Consider the following 15286-nt stretch of genomic DNA (forward strand, 5'->3'; position numbering starts at 1 on the left):
GGTTGCTTTAAATATAGAATGCTTTTATCTCTGTGGTTAAAAATAAAGAAGGGAGAAGGGAGAGAGTTAAATAAATAATTTGAGGCGTCTGGGTTGATCACTGGTTTTTAGCACTGCCCCATGCTGTTTTGGGATTGGAACAGTAAATGGATTTTTACAGATATGACATAAAATTGCACTATTCATGAGGACTGTAATGGATTATCTGAGTTCAAACAGGCATGGTTAATTGAAAACTTCAATCTTTTGTTCACTTTTTATTAAAAATGCCTTTGGTAGCTCGCTTTATTTCAGAAGTAGCCACACTGTGAAGCATTTCAGCTCAAGGAAATGTTCTGGAGAAATAAAAGAAAATGGTGTGTGTGTGTGTGTGTGTACATGTTTTACTATTCTTGCGGGGACCAGAAGTCCAAATGGGAAAATTTTGTTGCTATTTCTAGGGAGTTTAGGGTTAAGGTTAAAATGAGTGTTAGGGTTGGAATTACGTTAAGGGTTAGGGTTAGGTGCTAGGTTTAGTTTTAGGGTTAAGGTTAGGAGCTAGGGTTGGGGTTAGGGTAATAGTACGGGCTAGAGTTAGGTTTAGGGGTTAGTGAAAATAGGATTTTGAATGGGACTGAATTGTGTGTCCCTGCAAGGTTAGCTGTACAAGACTGTGTGTGTGTGTGTGTGTGTGTGTGTGTGTGTGTGTGTGTGTGTGTGTGTGTGTGTGTGTGTGTGTGTGTGTGTGTGTGTGTGTGTGTGTGTGTGTGTGTGTGTGCTTAATTGGATGTTATTCGGTTCACGTTGCTCACAAGGTATTGTGATAGTACTTTACATATTTTTCTCTCTCTCCTATGTTCTCATCCTTAACTGTAGACCTTGCCAAAACATTGTGAAGGTGGCTGCCTGTGTTGTGTTAAGATCTCTCCATCATTTGCTCAGTGTAAATCTCCAGGTCTATGCCAACACAATCGTCCCTCCACATCCCTTCGTGTCAGAATGTGTGATAGATTACAGCAATCCTCCCACATATTTCATAACTTCTATTCCCCCAGTAGAGAGAAAGACATTTAAATGTGTAGAAGGGAACAGCTTTTTTTAGCTATTTTTATCCTGTCTTGTCTCTCCTCTATTCCTTGAGTAGTCCCACGGTGCACATATTCTCTTGTGACTCTCCTACATTCCCAATGCCATGCCCCAGCCTTGCTCTCATCTAACCAACACCAAATGGAAAGAGACATGGGGGGAAAAGCAGGCTTTTATAGAACCACCTATAAGTATTTACTATGTGTTTAAAAAATATTGAAGCCAAAAAACATTTCCAGGAAGGTTTTTGTCTCAGCGACAATCACTAACCACTTAATCTGAATCTTATATCTGGCACATCAATTTGTTCAGCCATCCACAAATGTTGTTGACATAAATCAATAGCAGAGCAGGAGAAACATGTCTGTACAGGTGACGGCGAAGGACAGTGCATTTTTGGAAGTTAATAATTCAATTCATAAGAAGAAGCCATGTCTTATTGTTCATATAGTATGAATGCAACTCGGAAATGGTGTGCTTTGCAATCTAACCTGACAGTCATTATGTAAAACTGTGAAGATGATCGCAATAATTAACTGAAATGTATTTGATTCATAATGACACATGGAAATGTGTCGCTTAGTTTTTATTTGCTAATGAGCATATAATTCTCCGAATAAGTTTAATTAGTGACACTGTCAATTAGAGTATCCCTACCTGCATGGCAGATATGTTTTTGGAGGTGTGTTGGGGGGAGGGGGCTTTTTAATGAAGCTTTAATTACTACTGAATAATTAAATGTTCTCTGTCTACTCTAAGAAGTGATGATGCCTAAATGTCCAATTGGTTCTGGCTGTTCTAAGAGCCTGACTAACAGACCTGTTTCAATCTATGATTTTGTGACAAGCACAGAGCAAAAATGTATACAAATTAGCTCTTAACAACAGTATATAGTTTTACTTTGTTGTAATTGAGTGATGAGATTGGGCTAGGGATAAGGATATTGATGTTAGTTGCTGTAGTGTATCTCCACCATGCACCTGTAACAGCCCATTCCTGCCAGGTGTCTGTGTTGATGTACTAAAGAGGAGCCCCCGAGGACCCTCAGACTGCTGGCAGCTGCTACCTCCCTCAGAGAGCTCAGCCTTCCTCCAATCTGAGACAATGTGTCCAGCCAACGACCCCAAGGATAGGGACCCCTCCCATGTCTGGACGCTGAACACATGCTCCTGGACCTGAAGAAGAGCTTCATGGTCCCCCAGCTCCCTCCAGGGGTCTACAGGTAGGTGTAGCAGACTGTACCGTATGTGCTGGGCTAGAATAAAGGTGTGGACGCTTTGGAAATCCGCGCACAATATGCTAGCGATTTACAAAGGTCTCAATTGCTTCGTGGCTAATGAAACATATCTATTAATAGTGACTAGTCAATCAAATAAAAATTCCACCCAAAAACTATCTTTTGGCAGTTGTTTCATTAGTTCATTGTTAAAACAGTCCCAATTATTTTTGCAAGTCAGCAATCAAGTTAAGATATATAACTTTCAAAATATCGAAATACAGCCGGTATTATGCATTTTGCATCAGATGATGCTGCATCAATACAACTGTATTTCTGTATTTTGAAAGTTATATATCTTGAAAACGTGATTGCTGACATGCAAAACATTTTGGCACTATATTAGCAATGGACTAATGTAACAAATACCAATATATAGTTTTCATTTAAGTCAATAATGGTGACCATGGGGGCCATATATGTTTAATATCCTTTCAAAGTCACTTTTCAATACACCTTGAGCCCAGCTATTGAGTGTGATTAGTGAGCTTCATTGTTTCTTACTGAATGGAAATCCAGATAGGAACATTTCTGACAGCACATCACTATAAATCTCTTCGTAATTACCTTTATGTAGCTAGTTTTCCATGAATGGGTCTGCCTCCCTGAGAGCCATCACAGATGTAGTGTAGTGTAATCTAATCTAATGTTTATTGTTAGAATCGGAATGCACATCTAATTTCACTAAACTGCCATTAGAACCAAAGTACAAAAACATTTAAATGTTCAATCATCTTCAAGGGACGTTGCTGGTAAATTTTCTCAGAAATCTACAGTACATGCCACAATCTACATTAGTCAATTTCTTCGTTTTGTCTGAATGTAATTAACTGAGTTAACTGCTGAGATTCTACTCTAGCTTCAGATCAGTCTAATCCTACAATAGGCAGTATAATGACCATAGAATTTAGAATCAGAATAGGATCTCTATGATAATGACTCCCTTCTCACTGGCTCTGGAGCTGGAGACTTGGTGATGCTGGATTTGACATGAGCCTTGCACAGGTGTTAGTTTATATAGTCAGAGCATATACAGTATTGCAGATGGGGGAGCTGTTATACTGACGGGTGGGGCTGGATGTCATGATGTGAGTGGAGAGCAGGATTCCAGATGCATAAACTCAACGTGCAACAATTTCAAAGATTTTACTGAGTTACAGTTCATATAAGGAAATCAGTCAAATGAAATGAATTAATTAGGCCCTAATCTATGGATTTCATATGACTTGGAATACAGATATGCATCTGTTGGTCACAGATACCTAAAAAAAAAGTAGGGACGTGGATCAGAAAACCAGTCAGTATCTGGTGTGACCACCATTTGCCTCATGCAGCGTGGCACATCTCCTTCGCACAGAGTTGATCAGGCTGTTGATTGTGGCTTGTGGAATGTTGTCCCACTCCTCTTCAATGGCTGTGAGAAGTTGCTGGATATTGGCAGCAACTGGAACATGCTGTCGTGCATGTTGATCCAGAACATCCCAAACAGGCTCAATGGGTAACATGTCTGGTGAGTTTGCAGGCCATGGAAGAACTAGGACATTTTCATCTTCCAGGAATTGTGTACAGATCCTTGTGACATGGGGCCATGCATTACCATGCTGAACATGAGGTGATGGCGGCAAATGAAGGGCCTCAGCATCTCGTCACGGTATCTCTGTGCATTCAAATTGCCATCGATAAAATGCAATTGTGTTTGTTTTCTGTAGCTTATACCTGACCATACCATATCCCCACCACCACCATTGGACACTCTTTTCACAACGTTCACATCAGCAAACTGCTCACCCACACGACGCCATACACGCTGTCTGCCATCTGCCTGGTACAGTTGAAACCGGGATTCATCAGTGAAGAGCACACTTCTCCAGTGTGCCAGTGGCCATCGAAGGTGAGCATTTGTCCACTGAAATCGGTTACAACACCAAACTGCAGTCAGGTCAAGACCCTGGTGAGGACGACAAGCACAAAGATGAGCTTCCCAGAGATGGTTTCTGATAGTTTGTGCAGAAATTCTTCGGTTGTGTAAACCCACAGTTTCATCAGCTGTCCGGGTGGCTGGTCTCAGACGACCCCGCAGGTGAAGAAGCCGGATATGGAGGTCCTGGGCTGGCGTGGTTACACATGGTTTGTGGTTGTGAGGCTGGTTCGACTAACTGCCAAATACTCAAAAACAACGTTGGAGGTGGCTTATGGTAGAGAAATTAAATTAAAATTCTCTGGCAACAGCTCTGGTGGACATTCCTGCAGTCAGCATGCTAATTACATGCTCCCTAATTTGAGATACATGTGGCATTTTCCTAACTTGATCACTAATATTCAGAATAATGCAAGTGCTCTTCTCGACCATTGATGGCCTGATAAATTCTACTCCTCTTTAGTACATCAACACAGACACCTGGCAGGAATGGGCTGTTACAGGTGCATGGTAGAGATGGACTAAAATCAGAGAAACCTCTCTTACACTACCTATGTGAACTGTCCTCCACATCTAAATGTGATACATTTGCGGCATATTTCAGAAGTAAGATAACAAATATTAGGCTGGGTATCAATCAAGCAACACTTAATGAGAAGTTTGATGATATGTACCCTAGCCTACCATGCAAAGGCACTATGGATTTATTTTCCCTGGTTGACACAGACGTGCTCAGGAAAGTGATATCACAACTTAAGCTTTCTACCTGCCTTCTCGATCCTATCCCCACCACCTTCTTCAAAACTGTTTTTAATTGCATATCTGAAGTTTAAGCTGTTGTTAATCACTCCCTTTTCACGGGGACTTTCCCCACTGCACTAAAAACTGCTATGGTGAAACCCCTTCTAAAGAAAAGTAATGGAGATTTTTCAACTCGTAGCATTTTTCAGCCAAGCAAATCTCTGCATAAATGGTTTTCAAACAGCTAAAGGATTTTGGGGGATTTTTGAACAATTCAGATCTGGTTTTCAGGCCCACCACAGCACAGAGACAGCCTAAGTTAAAGTGGTAAATGACCTTAGAGCCAAAACAGATGCCCAAAAGCTCTCTGTCCTTGTACTCTTGGATTTAAGTGCTGCATTCGACACTGTTCACCATAATGTCCTTCTGGACAGACTTGAGAGGTGGGTTGGCCTCGCCAATCCAGTTCTAAATTAGTTGCACACGGTTAGATTTAGGGTCCGGTACTGTTCAGTTTATATATGTTACCCTCTGGCAGTATTATTAGAAAGCACAGTTTTTTTCACTGCTATGAGACGATACAGCACTTTACATTTCTGTGAGAAAAAACCCCAGAGGATTTTAGCTCCACGTATAAATTATTAGACTGTATTAGTGATTTAAATACTTGGATGGCTCACAACTTCCTCCAGCTAAATCAAGACAATACCGAGGTACTTATTGTTCAAGCCAAAGCACAGAGAGAAAATCTGTCCGATGTAAAACATTCAGAATGCTGCAGCACAGGGACTGTCCAAGACCAGACGTAGAGCACACATTACACTGGTTGTAAGGTCTCTGCACTGGCCGCCTGTGAATTTTAGAATTCATTTGAAGATCTTCTATTGGTTTTTAAATAAATCCACGATTGTGCACCCCAATACATGTCAGACATGTTTTCAAGTTATGCTACATGACTAAAAGTATGTAGACACCTGCTCATTGAACATCTCATTCCAATATCATGGGCATTACACTGTAGTTGTTCCCCCCTTTGCTGCTATAACAGCATCCACTCTTCTGGGAAGGCTTTCCACTAGATGTTGGAACATTGCTGCGGGGACTTGCTTCCATTCAGCCACAAGAGCATTAGAGGTTGGGTGATTAGGTCTGGCTCACAGTCGGTGTTCCAATTCAACCCAAAGGTGTTCGATGGGGGTGAGGTCAGGGCTCTGTGCAAGCCATTCATGTTCTTCCACACCGATCTCCACAAACCATTTCTGTATGGAACTTGCTTTGTGCACTGGGGCATTGTCGTGATGAAACAGGAAAAGGCCTTGCCCAAACTGATGCCACAATGTTGGAAGCATACAATTGTCTAGAATGTCATTGTATGCTGTAGCGTTAAGATTTCCCTTCACTGGAACTAAGCGTCCTAGGCCGAACAATGAAAAACAGCCCCAGACCATTTTTCCTCTTCCACCAAACTTTAAAGTTGGTACTATGCATTCGGGCAGGTAGCATTCCCCATTATGTAAATGTAATATTTTATTTTGTTATTTTTAATACATTTGCATTATTATGGGGTATTGTTTGTAGATTTATGAGGGGGAAAAACTATATAATACATTTTAGAACAAGGCTGTAATGTAACAAAATGTGGAAAATGTCAAGGGACCGGAATACTTTCCTAATGCACTGTAAGTAGATAAGTAGTACATATACTGTTGTGACCATGAGAATTGCAATATTTTTTTTCTGTGAGTGTTGAACTCATCTGACTCCCATGAACACCAATCGTGTTGTTATTTGTTTAATTACTTCGCACAGACTCTGGGTATACCAAACGAGAAACTGCGGTTGTCAAAATGACATGTGATTGTAATCACTTGATAATCAGCATTTCCTGGTGTGATGTAATTAAATTACAGTATATGAAGGGAAATTAAATAGATCAAGTGCTCTGGGCCCTTACAAACTAGTACATAGTGATCACTGCACTCTGAGAACAATCCCTGTTGCTGCTGAGAATTAGCCCAAACCGACTGACCCCTCTGTGTTTCCCCACTGTACACTTATGGGAATGTATGCCTTTTGTCTGAGAACAACGTAGCTAAGAAATGTTCATAATAGTTCAAGGAGAGGAAACATGTCAGTAAATGTCAGTATATGAAATGTAAGGGATGCTGAACTTCCCCACGTAAATTTTCCCAAATGATAAATTCCTGTCAAATGTAAGTTGTATCATCTTTCAGGTGGACTTATTATTAAGTAATGGTTACTAGGATACTGATACTGATATACAATACTGTACTGTAAATATGGTATCTTTGAGAAAACCCCAAAGCACTTCGAGGCCATGGAGACAGCTGTGAAGTATTTGACCAGGCTCAGACAGAGGAGATTGATGGCATTAAAAAGCACTCTGTAAGGCCTGAGACAGTGGCTAAAACAAATGTCTTTATGCTGTCAGCAAGGAATTTATGTTCTGTTACTGACACTGGGGGAACAGACTAGCGTAGTTGAACCGAATTTCTACTGTTGTGGAGGACAATTCTTTCTCCATTAAAAAAGTATGCAGGGTTACAAGGGACTTGAGATCAATATTAGATATCCTTACACCTGGAGGCATTTCACCATGCAGACTTTCTGACAACAGCAATGCCTTGGAATTCAAAATTACTCCGTTTTACGAAATAACAGTAAGCGCCTGCTTAAGGACAGTAAATAGTATAGAGGGCTAACATACAGTAGGGCCCAAAATAAAGATAGAGATGAACAATAATGAATGTATGAAAAAATCTAATAAAATACTGAGCTATAATTGTATGCCCCCAAAAATGGGAAATTAATTATTTTATATCATACAATTGCTCAAAGAAAGAGATTTTGTCTAAGAAGCAATAATATTTTTTTCTCAAAAAGGTAGGGGTAAAAATTATTGACACCCCTAAAGATTCTTATAAATAAAGTAGTCAAAAGGTTAGTATTTGGTCCCATATTTCTAGCACCCAATGACTACATCTGTCACGCCTTGGTCATTGTATTTTGTGTTTTCTTTATATGTTTGGTCAGGCCAGGGTGTGACATGGGTTTATGTTGTTGTATTTTCGTATTGGGGTTTTGTATTATTGGGATTGCGGTTGAGTAGGGGTGTTGTTAGGCTTGGCTGCCTGAGGCGATTCTCAATCAGAGTCAGGTGATTTTCGTTAGCCTCAGTTTCGCTGTGTATTTCGTGGGTGATTGTTCCTGTCTTTGTGTATTCACCAGATAGGCTGTAATAAGTTTCACGTTCCGTTTGTTGTTTTGTATTCACAGTTATTTCATGTATCGTTCCGTTTTCTTTCATTAAAGAAACATGAGTAACCACCACGCTGCATTTCGGTCCGACTCTCTTTCTACAATAGACGAACGCCGTTACAGAATCACCCACCGCTCACGGACCGAGTAGCGTGTTAACAGACAGCGACAGCGACAGCTTGAACAGCGAAGGGAGGACGTTATGGACAGCAATGGCATGGAGTATACGACGTGGGAAGAAATCGACAGGTGGGCGGCCGACCCAGAGAGAGTGCAGGAGCCCGCCTGGGATTCCCTGCAGCAATGCGAGGAGGGCTATAGGCGAATGGAGTCGAAAAGGAAAACACGCCGGCAAAAACGGAGAGGCGCTGGTTTAAACAGGCAGCGACAGCTGGAGCAGAAAAAGGAGGATGAATTATTCGGAGAATGGACATGGGAAGACGTGTTGGATGGTAAAGGTTGTTACACTTGGGAGGAGATATTGGCCGGAAGAGATCGCCTCCCATGGGAACAGGTGGAGGAACTAAGGAGAGCAGAGGCAGCCGGAGATAGGAGCCGACGATACGAGGGAACACGGTTGGCAAGGAAGCCCGTAAAGCAACCCCAAAAAATTATTGGGGGGGGGCTAGAAGGGAGTATGGCTATGCCAGGTTGGAAACCTGCGCAAACTCCCTGTGCTTTCCGGTGGGCTAGAGAGACCGGGCAGACACCGTGCTATGCTATGGAGCGCACGGTGTTTCCAGTGCGGGTGCATAGCCCGGTGCGGTTCATACCAGCCCTTTGTATTGGCCGGGCTAGAGTGGGCATCGAGCCAGGTAAGCTTGGGCAGGCTCGGTGCTCAAGAGCTCCAGTGCGCCTGCACGGTCCGGTCTATCCAAAGCCACCTCCACACACCAGTCCTCCGGTAGCAGCTCCCCGCACCAGGCTTCCTGTGCGTGTCCTCGATCCGGTAGCACCAGTTCCAGCTCCACGCACCAGGCCTTCAGTGCCCCTCGCCTGTTCAACACAGCCAGAGCCTTCCTTCCCTCCTACGCTGTCGGAGTCTCCCGCCTGTTCAGCGCAGCCAGAGCCTGTCTCCTCTCCTGCGCTGCCGGAGCCTCCTGCCTGTTCAACACAGCCAGAGCCTTCCTTCCTTCCTACGCTGTCGGAGTCTCCCGCCTGTTCAGCGCAGCCAGAGCCTGTCTCCTCTCCTGCGCTGCCGGAGCCTCCTGCCTGTTCGGAGCAGCCTGAGCTGCCAGTCTGCAGAGAGCTGTCAGTCTGCCAAGTGCTGTTAGTCTGCATGAAGCAGCCAGAGCTGTCAGTCTGCAAAGAGCTGCCAGTCTGCAGGGAGCTGTCAGTCTGCAAGGAGCTGTCAGTCTGCATGAAGCAGCCTGAGCTGCCAGTCTGCAGGGAGCTGCCAGTCGGCAGGGTGCTGTCAGCCTGCATGAAGCAGTCAGAGCTGCCAGTCTGCAAAGAGCTGCCAGACTGCAGGGTGCTGTCAGCCTGCATGGAGCAGTCAGAGCTGTCAGTCTGCATAGAGCAGCTAGATCCGCCAGTCAACCAGATTCTTCCAGATCTGCCAGTCAACCAGTCTCTTCCAGATCTGCCAGTCAACCAGAATCTTCCAGATCTGCCAGTCAACCAGAATCTTCCAGATCTGCCAGTCAACCAGTCTCTTCCAGATCTGCCAGTCAACCAGTCTCTTCCAGATCTGCCAGTCAACCAGTCTCTACCAGATCTGCCAGTCAACCAGTCTCTTCCAGATCTGCCAGTCAACCAGTCTCTTCCAGATCTGCCAGTCTCTTCCAGATCTGCCAGTCAACCAGTCTCTTCCAGATCTGCTAGTCAACCAGAATCTTCCAGATCCGCCAGCCAGCCAGGATCTACCGGAGCCTACTACCTGCCTGAGCTTCATCTCAGTACTGGGCTTCCTCGCAGTACTGGGCTTCCTCTCAGTATTGGGCTACTCCTCAGTTCCGGGCTACCCCTCAGTCCCGGGCTGCTTCTGTCCCGAGCTGCCCCTCTGTCCCGAGCTGCCCCTCTGTCCCGAGCTGCCCCTCTGTCCCGAGCTGCCCCTCTGCCCCGAGCTGCCCCTCTGTCCTGAGCTGCCCCTCAGTCACGAGCTATTAGGCCATGGTCGGCGGCGAAGGTGGATTATCCCAGGACGCGAAGGAACTATGACTTTAATGAAGTGGGGTCCACGTCCCGAGCCGGAGCCGCCACCATGGACAGACGCCCACCCGGACCCTCCCTATGGTTTTGAGGTGCGTCCGGGAGTCCGCACCTTAGGGGGGGGGGGTTCTGTCACGCCTTGGTCATTGTATTTTGTGTTTTCGTTATATGTTTGGTCAGGCCAGGGTGTGACATGGGTTTATGTTGTTGTATTTCGTATTGGGGTTTTGTATTATTGGGATTGTGGTTGAGTAGGGGTGTTGTTAGGCTTGGCTGCCTGAGGCGATTCTCAATCAGAGTCAGGTGATTTTCGTTGTCTCTGATTGGGAACCGTATTTAGGTAGCCTCAGTTTCGCTGTGTATTTCGTGGGTGATTGTTCCTGTCTTTGTGTATTCACCAGATAGGCTGTAATAAGTTTCACGTTCCGTTTGTTGTTTTGTATTCACAGTTATTTCATGTATCGTTCCATTTTCTTTCATTAAAGAAACATGAGTAACCACCACGCTGCATTTCGGTCCGACTCTCTTTCTACAATAGACGAACGCCGTTACAACATCAAGCGTGTGACTACAAACTTGTTGGATGCATTTGCAGTTTGTTTTTCTTGTGTTTCATATTATTTTGTGCCCAATAGAAACTAATGGTTAATCATGTATTGTGTCAGTTTGGAGTCACTTTTATTATAACTAAGAATATAATATGTTTCTGAACACTTCTACATGAATGTGAATGCTACCATGATTACGGATGATCCTGAATGAATCATGAATAATGATGAATGAGACAGTTACAGAGGGTAAAAGATCATACCCCAACACATGCTAACCTCTCACCATTACCAATATAAGGGAAGGTTAGCCTTGGGGGTATGATCTTTGATCCTCTGTAACTGTCTAACTCATCATTATTCATGATTCATTCAGGATCACCCATAATCATGGTAGCATCCACATTAACATAAAAGCAGCATCCATAAATGCATCCAACAAGTTTTTAGAGTCACAAGCTTGATGTAGTTATGGCGTGCTAGGACCACCACCATTGAGACCAAATACTGAACTTTTGACTACTTTATTTATAACAATCTTTTGGGGTGTCAATAATTTTGACCTTTTGACCTTTTTGAGAAAAAAAAGTATGACTTGTTCAACGGAATCTCTTTCTCAGAGAAATTATATTAGCATAACATTATCTAATCAAGGGTGTCATAATTTATCAAGGGTGTCAATAATTTTTGACCCCAATGTATTATGTATATGCATGTGGGTATGTGTCTGTAAAGTGAGAAATATTATGATATTTTTATTACGACAACATCGTGTCAATGTCAGAAAGACAGGCATTATAAGCACAATCATTTCAGTGAACTCGCTTGTCCTTAGCATTGCAGCATGAGTGGCCTTTAGAGCTGGATCAAGTTCTGCAAGAGACCCTGTGCAGAAGTTCACTCCAGTCAACAGCCTATCCTAGGCCCTAGGGAGGTATAAATTAAATGTATTCACACGAAGGGAGCTTAACCATACTTTTTAGGGGAACACAAAAAAGCTCTCTATTCCCCATTCAGCCTCAACTGGACCTGAAAGTTAAACAGCTTTTCTCATCTACAGAAAATAGGGGCTTAATCACTGTATAAACTCAAGCCTGAAGGTCATCGTGGCAGACTGAACCCTATGCTAGCTTACCTGTTTACAGATGAAGAATTGCCTTACTTATTCTCAATAGGGTCTGTTTAGCCAGTTTCCAAAGAACTCAATGTGCAATTCTGACGCATGAAGATGAACGGGCCAAAAGTGGCACATTTGTTACCTACAAATGACTGCACCATGGCCCGTAGCATGAAATGTATCTGACTGTTGTTTAGTTTTGGGATGCTCAATTTGATTGATTTCTGCTGCTCTGCATGTCCGGATGGTGCTAAGGGGATGTGTGAAAGCTGAAGAAACAGATAGATAGACAGGGAAGGTTTTGTGTTTCAAACAGTATTGTGTAGCCTACAGTATATTTGACAGAAAACCAGGTGTGACAAGATTGTTTTGTATGTACAATATCTCTCACAGTAAAATAATTATGTGTAGTATTAATTAAGAGAAATACCTTGTTTTTACATCAATTATAGTATATGTAAATAATTACCTGTGGTCTGTTTGTTCCCCTGTGATCCAGGAACCTGTTGTCCAGCCTGAATGGGAAGGTCCCCCAGTTCTCCATTCCGGAGTTCTCCATTCCGGAGTACCCCCAGGAACCACTCTGACTCAACGCTCAAAGTCTCTGTTGCTGATCATAAACACCATCAACTCGGCTGAAAAACTCATTCGCTGCGGGCTTGACATCTTTGAAAACATTCCAGATCACACAAATTGACCAAACGAACCCAATCAGCCAGGGTCAAATGCATTGTGTGGCTGAGCTACCTAGAACAATGGTATCTATATACGTGTGTCAGATACCTACAGTATGTTCACTCTGCACAATTAAGTGTGACACAGTTAAAGACCGATTAAAGCAATATGATGAGATCAGGACACCTTCTTGCACTACTCTCCTTGAGCGCCTTCCAGTGGAGGCTCATCAGAGGAGGAAGGGGAAGACCATCCTCATTCCCTAAGTTCTAGACCTCACCTAAATCTGGTAATGAATGGTGTGGCTGTTGAGCAAGTTGAGGAGACCTAATTACTTGGCATTACCTTAGATTGTAAACTGTCATGGTCAAACAATATAGATTAAATTGTTGTAAAGATTTAGAGAGGTCTATCTGTAATAAAGAGATGGCACATCTAGCCACTGGGAATTTTGTATTTTCTTCAAGGCAAAACTGCTCCAGTTCCTTCAAGTTGGATTGGTTTCGCTTGTGTACAGCAATCTTTAAGTCATTCCACAGATTCTCAATTAGATTGAGGTCTGGGTTTTGACTAGGCCATTCCAAGACATTTAAATATTTCCCCTTAAATCACTCAAGTGTTGCTTTATCAGTATGCTTAGGGTCATTGTCCTGCTGGAAAGTGAACCTCTGTCCCAGTCTCAAATCTCTTGAAGACTGAAACAGGTTTCCCTCAAGAATTTCCCTGTATTTAGCGTCATCCATCATTCCTTCAACTCTGACCAGTTTCCCAGTCCCTGCCGATGAAAAACATAGCCACAGCATGATGCTGCCACCACCATGTCTCACTGTGGGGATGCTGTTCTCGGGGTGATGAGAGGTGTTGGGTTTGTGCCAGACATAGTGTTTTCCTTGCTGGCCAGAAAGCTCAATTTTCATCTCATCTGACCAGAGTACCTTCTTTTCTTTAAGCAATGGCTTTTTTCTGGCCACTCTTCCATAAAGCCCAGCTCTGTCGAGTGTACGGCTTAAAGTGGTCCTATGGACAGATACTCCAATCTCCCTTGTGGAGCTTTGCAGCTCCTTCAGCGTTATCGTTGGTCTCTTTGTTGCTTCTCTGATTAATTCCCTCTTTGTGTAACGGATATCATCCTCTTCATCTGAAGAGGAGTAGCAAGGATCGGACCAATACGCAGCGTGGTAAGTGTCCATGTTTTAATAGCACAAAACTGAACATGACAGAAATACAAAATAACAAAGTGAATGGAAACGAAACAGTCCCATGTGGCATAAACACTGACACAGGAAACAATCACCCACAAAATACCCAAAGCATATGACTGCCTAAATATGGTTCTCAATCAGAGACAACGATAAACAGCTGCCTCTAATTGAGAACCAATCTAGGCAACCATAGACATACAAAAAACCCTAGACTGGTGCCAACTCCATAAACAAACAATACCCCTAGACAGGACAAAAACATATAATCACCCATGTCACACCCTGACCTAACCAAAAATATAAAGAAAACAAAGAATACTCAGGTCAGGGCGTGACGGTACCCCCCCACAAAGGTGCGGACTCCCCTCAAAAGGGGAGGGGCCGGGTGGGCCTTATTCACGGCGGAGTGGGACGTGGACCCCGCTCTACCTCAGTCTTGGCCCACTTAGGTGGCGCCTCTGGAGCGGGGACCCTTGCAGCTGGCCCAGGACTGAAGATCATCGTAGAGGGCGCCACTGGACGGAAAGGCGCCTCTGGACTGAGGAGCGGCTCTGGCAGCTCCGGACAGGAGGGAGATTCCAGCATCGCCAGCGTGACAGACGGCTCTGACAGCTCCTGGTTGGCTGACGGCTCTGGCGGCTCCTGACTGGCTGACGGCTCTGGCGGCTCCTGGCTGGTTGATGGCTCTGGCGGCTCCTGACTGACTTGCGGCTCTGGCGGTTCAGGACAGGCGGGAGACTCTGGCGGTTCAGGACAGGCGGGAGACTCTGGCGGATCCGAACTGGAGGGAGACTCTGGCGGATCCGGACTGCAGGGAGACTCTGGCGGATCCGGACTGGAGGGAGACTCTGGCGGATCCGGACTGGTAGGTTCCAGACTGCGACCCATCGTGGTAGGTTCTGGACTGTGACTCGCCGTGGTAGGTTCCAGACTGTGACCCGTCATGGTAGGTTCCGGACTGTGACCCGCCGTAGTAGGTTCCGGACCATGACCCGTCGTGGTAGGTTCCGGACTGTGACCCGTCCTAGGAGGTTCCGGTCTGCGGCCCGTCGTAGGAGGTTCCGGTCTGTAGACTGTTGCCGGACGCTCTGGACTGGGTACTGTTGCCGGACGCTCTGGACTGGGTACTGTAGCCAGACGCTCTGGACTGGGTACTCTTGCCGGACGCTCTGGACTGGGTACTGTCGCCGGACGCTCTGGACTGGCGAGGCACACTATAGGCCTGGTGTGTGGTGCCGGCACTGGTGGTACAGGGCTGGAGACACGCACCTCAGGACCAGTGCGGGGAGAAGGAACAGGGCGTATTGGACTGCC

General features: G+C 44.6%; 1 protein-coding gene and 1 pseudogene across 1 annotated transcript; one reads left to right on the top strand and one right to left on the bottom strand.

Moving 5' to 3' along the window:
• LOC135561343 (inactive N-acetylated-alpha-linked acidic dipeptidase-like protein 2) overlaps positions 1 to 13121 on the top strand; it is a 425784-nt pseudogene extending 412663 nt beyond the window's left edge.
• Positions 13122 to 14368: 1247 nt separating this feature from the next.
• LOC135561344 (proteoglycan 4-like) lies at positions 14369 to 14917 on the bottom strand. The gene has a single exon (XM_065002797.1). The coding sequence runs from the start codon at positions 14915 to 14917 to the stop codon at positions 14369 to 14371; it is 549 nt and encodes a 182-aa protein (XP_064858869.1).
• Between the last annotated feature and the right edge of the window lie 369 nt (positions 14918 to 15286).

Source organism: Oncorhynchus nerka, linkage group LG17 (genome assembly GCF_034236695.1).
Source record: "Oncorhynchus nerka isolate Pitt River linkage group LG17, Oner_Uvic_2.0, whole genome shotgun sequence".
In the NCBI taxonomy this organism is placed as follows: Eukaryota; Metazoa; Chordata; class Actinopteri; order Salmoniformes; family Salmonidae; genus Oncorhynchus; species Oncorhynchus nerka.

Bases quoted from the DNA above. Each gene is read 5' to 3' on its own strand.
- LOC135561344 (XM_065002797.1), bottom strand. From the start codon at position 14,917: ATGACGGGTCACAGTCTGGAACCTACCACGGCGAGTCACAGTCCAGAA.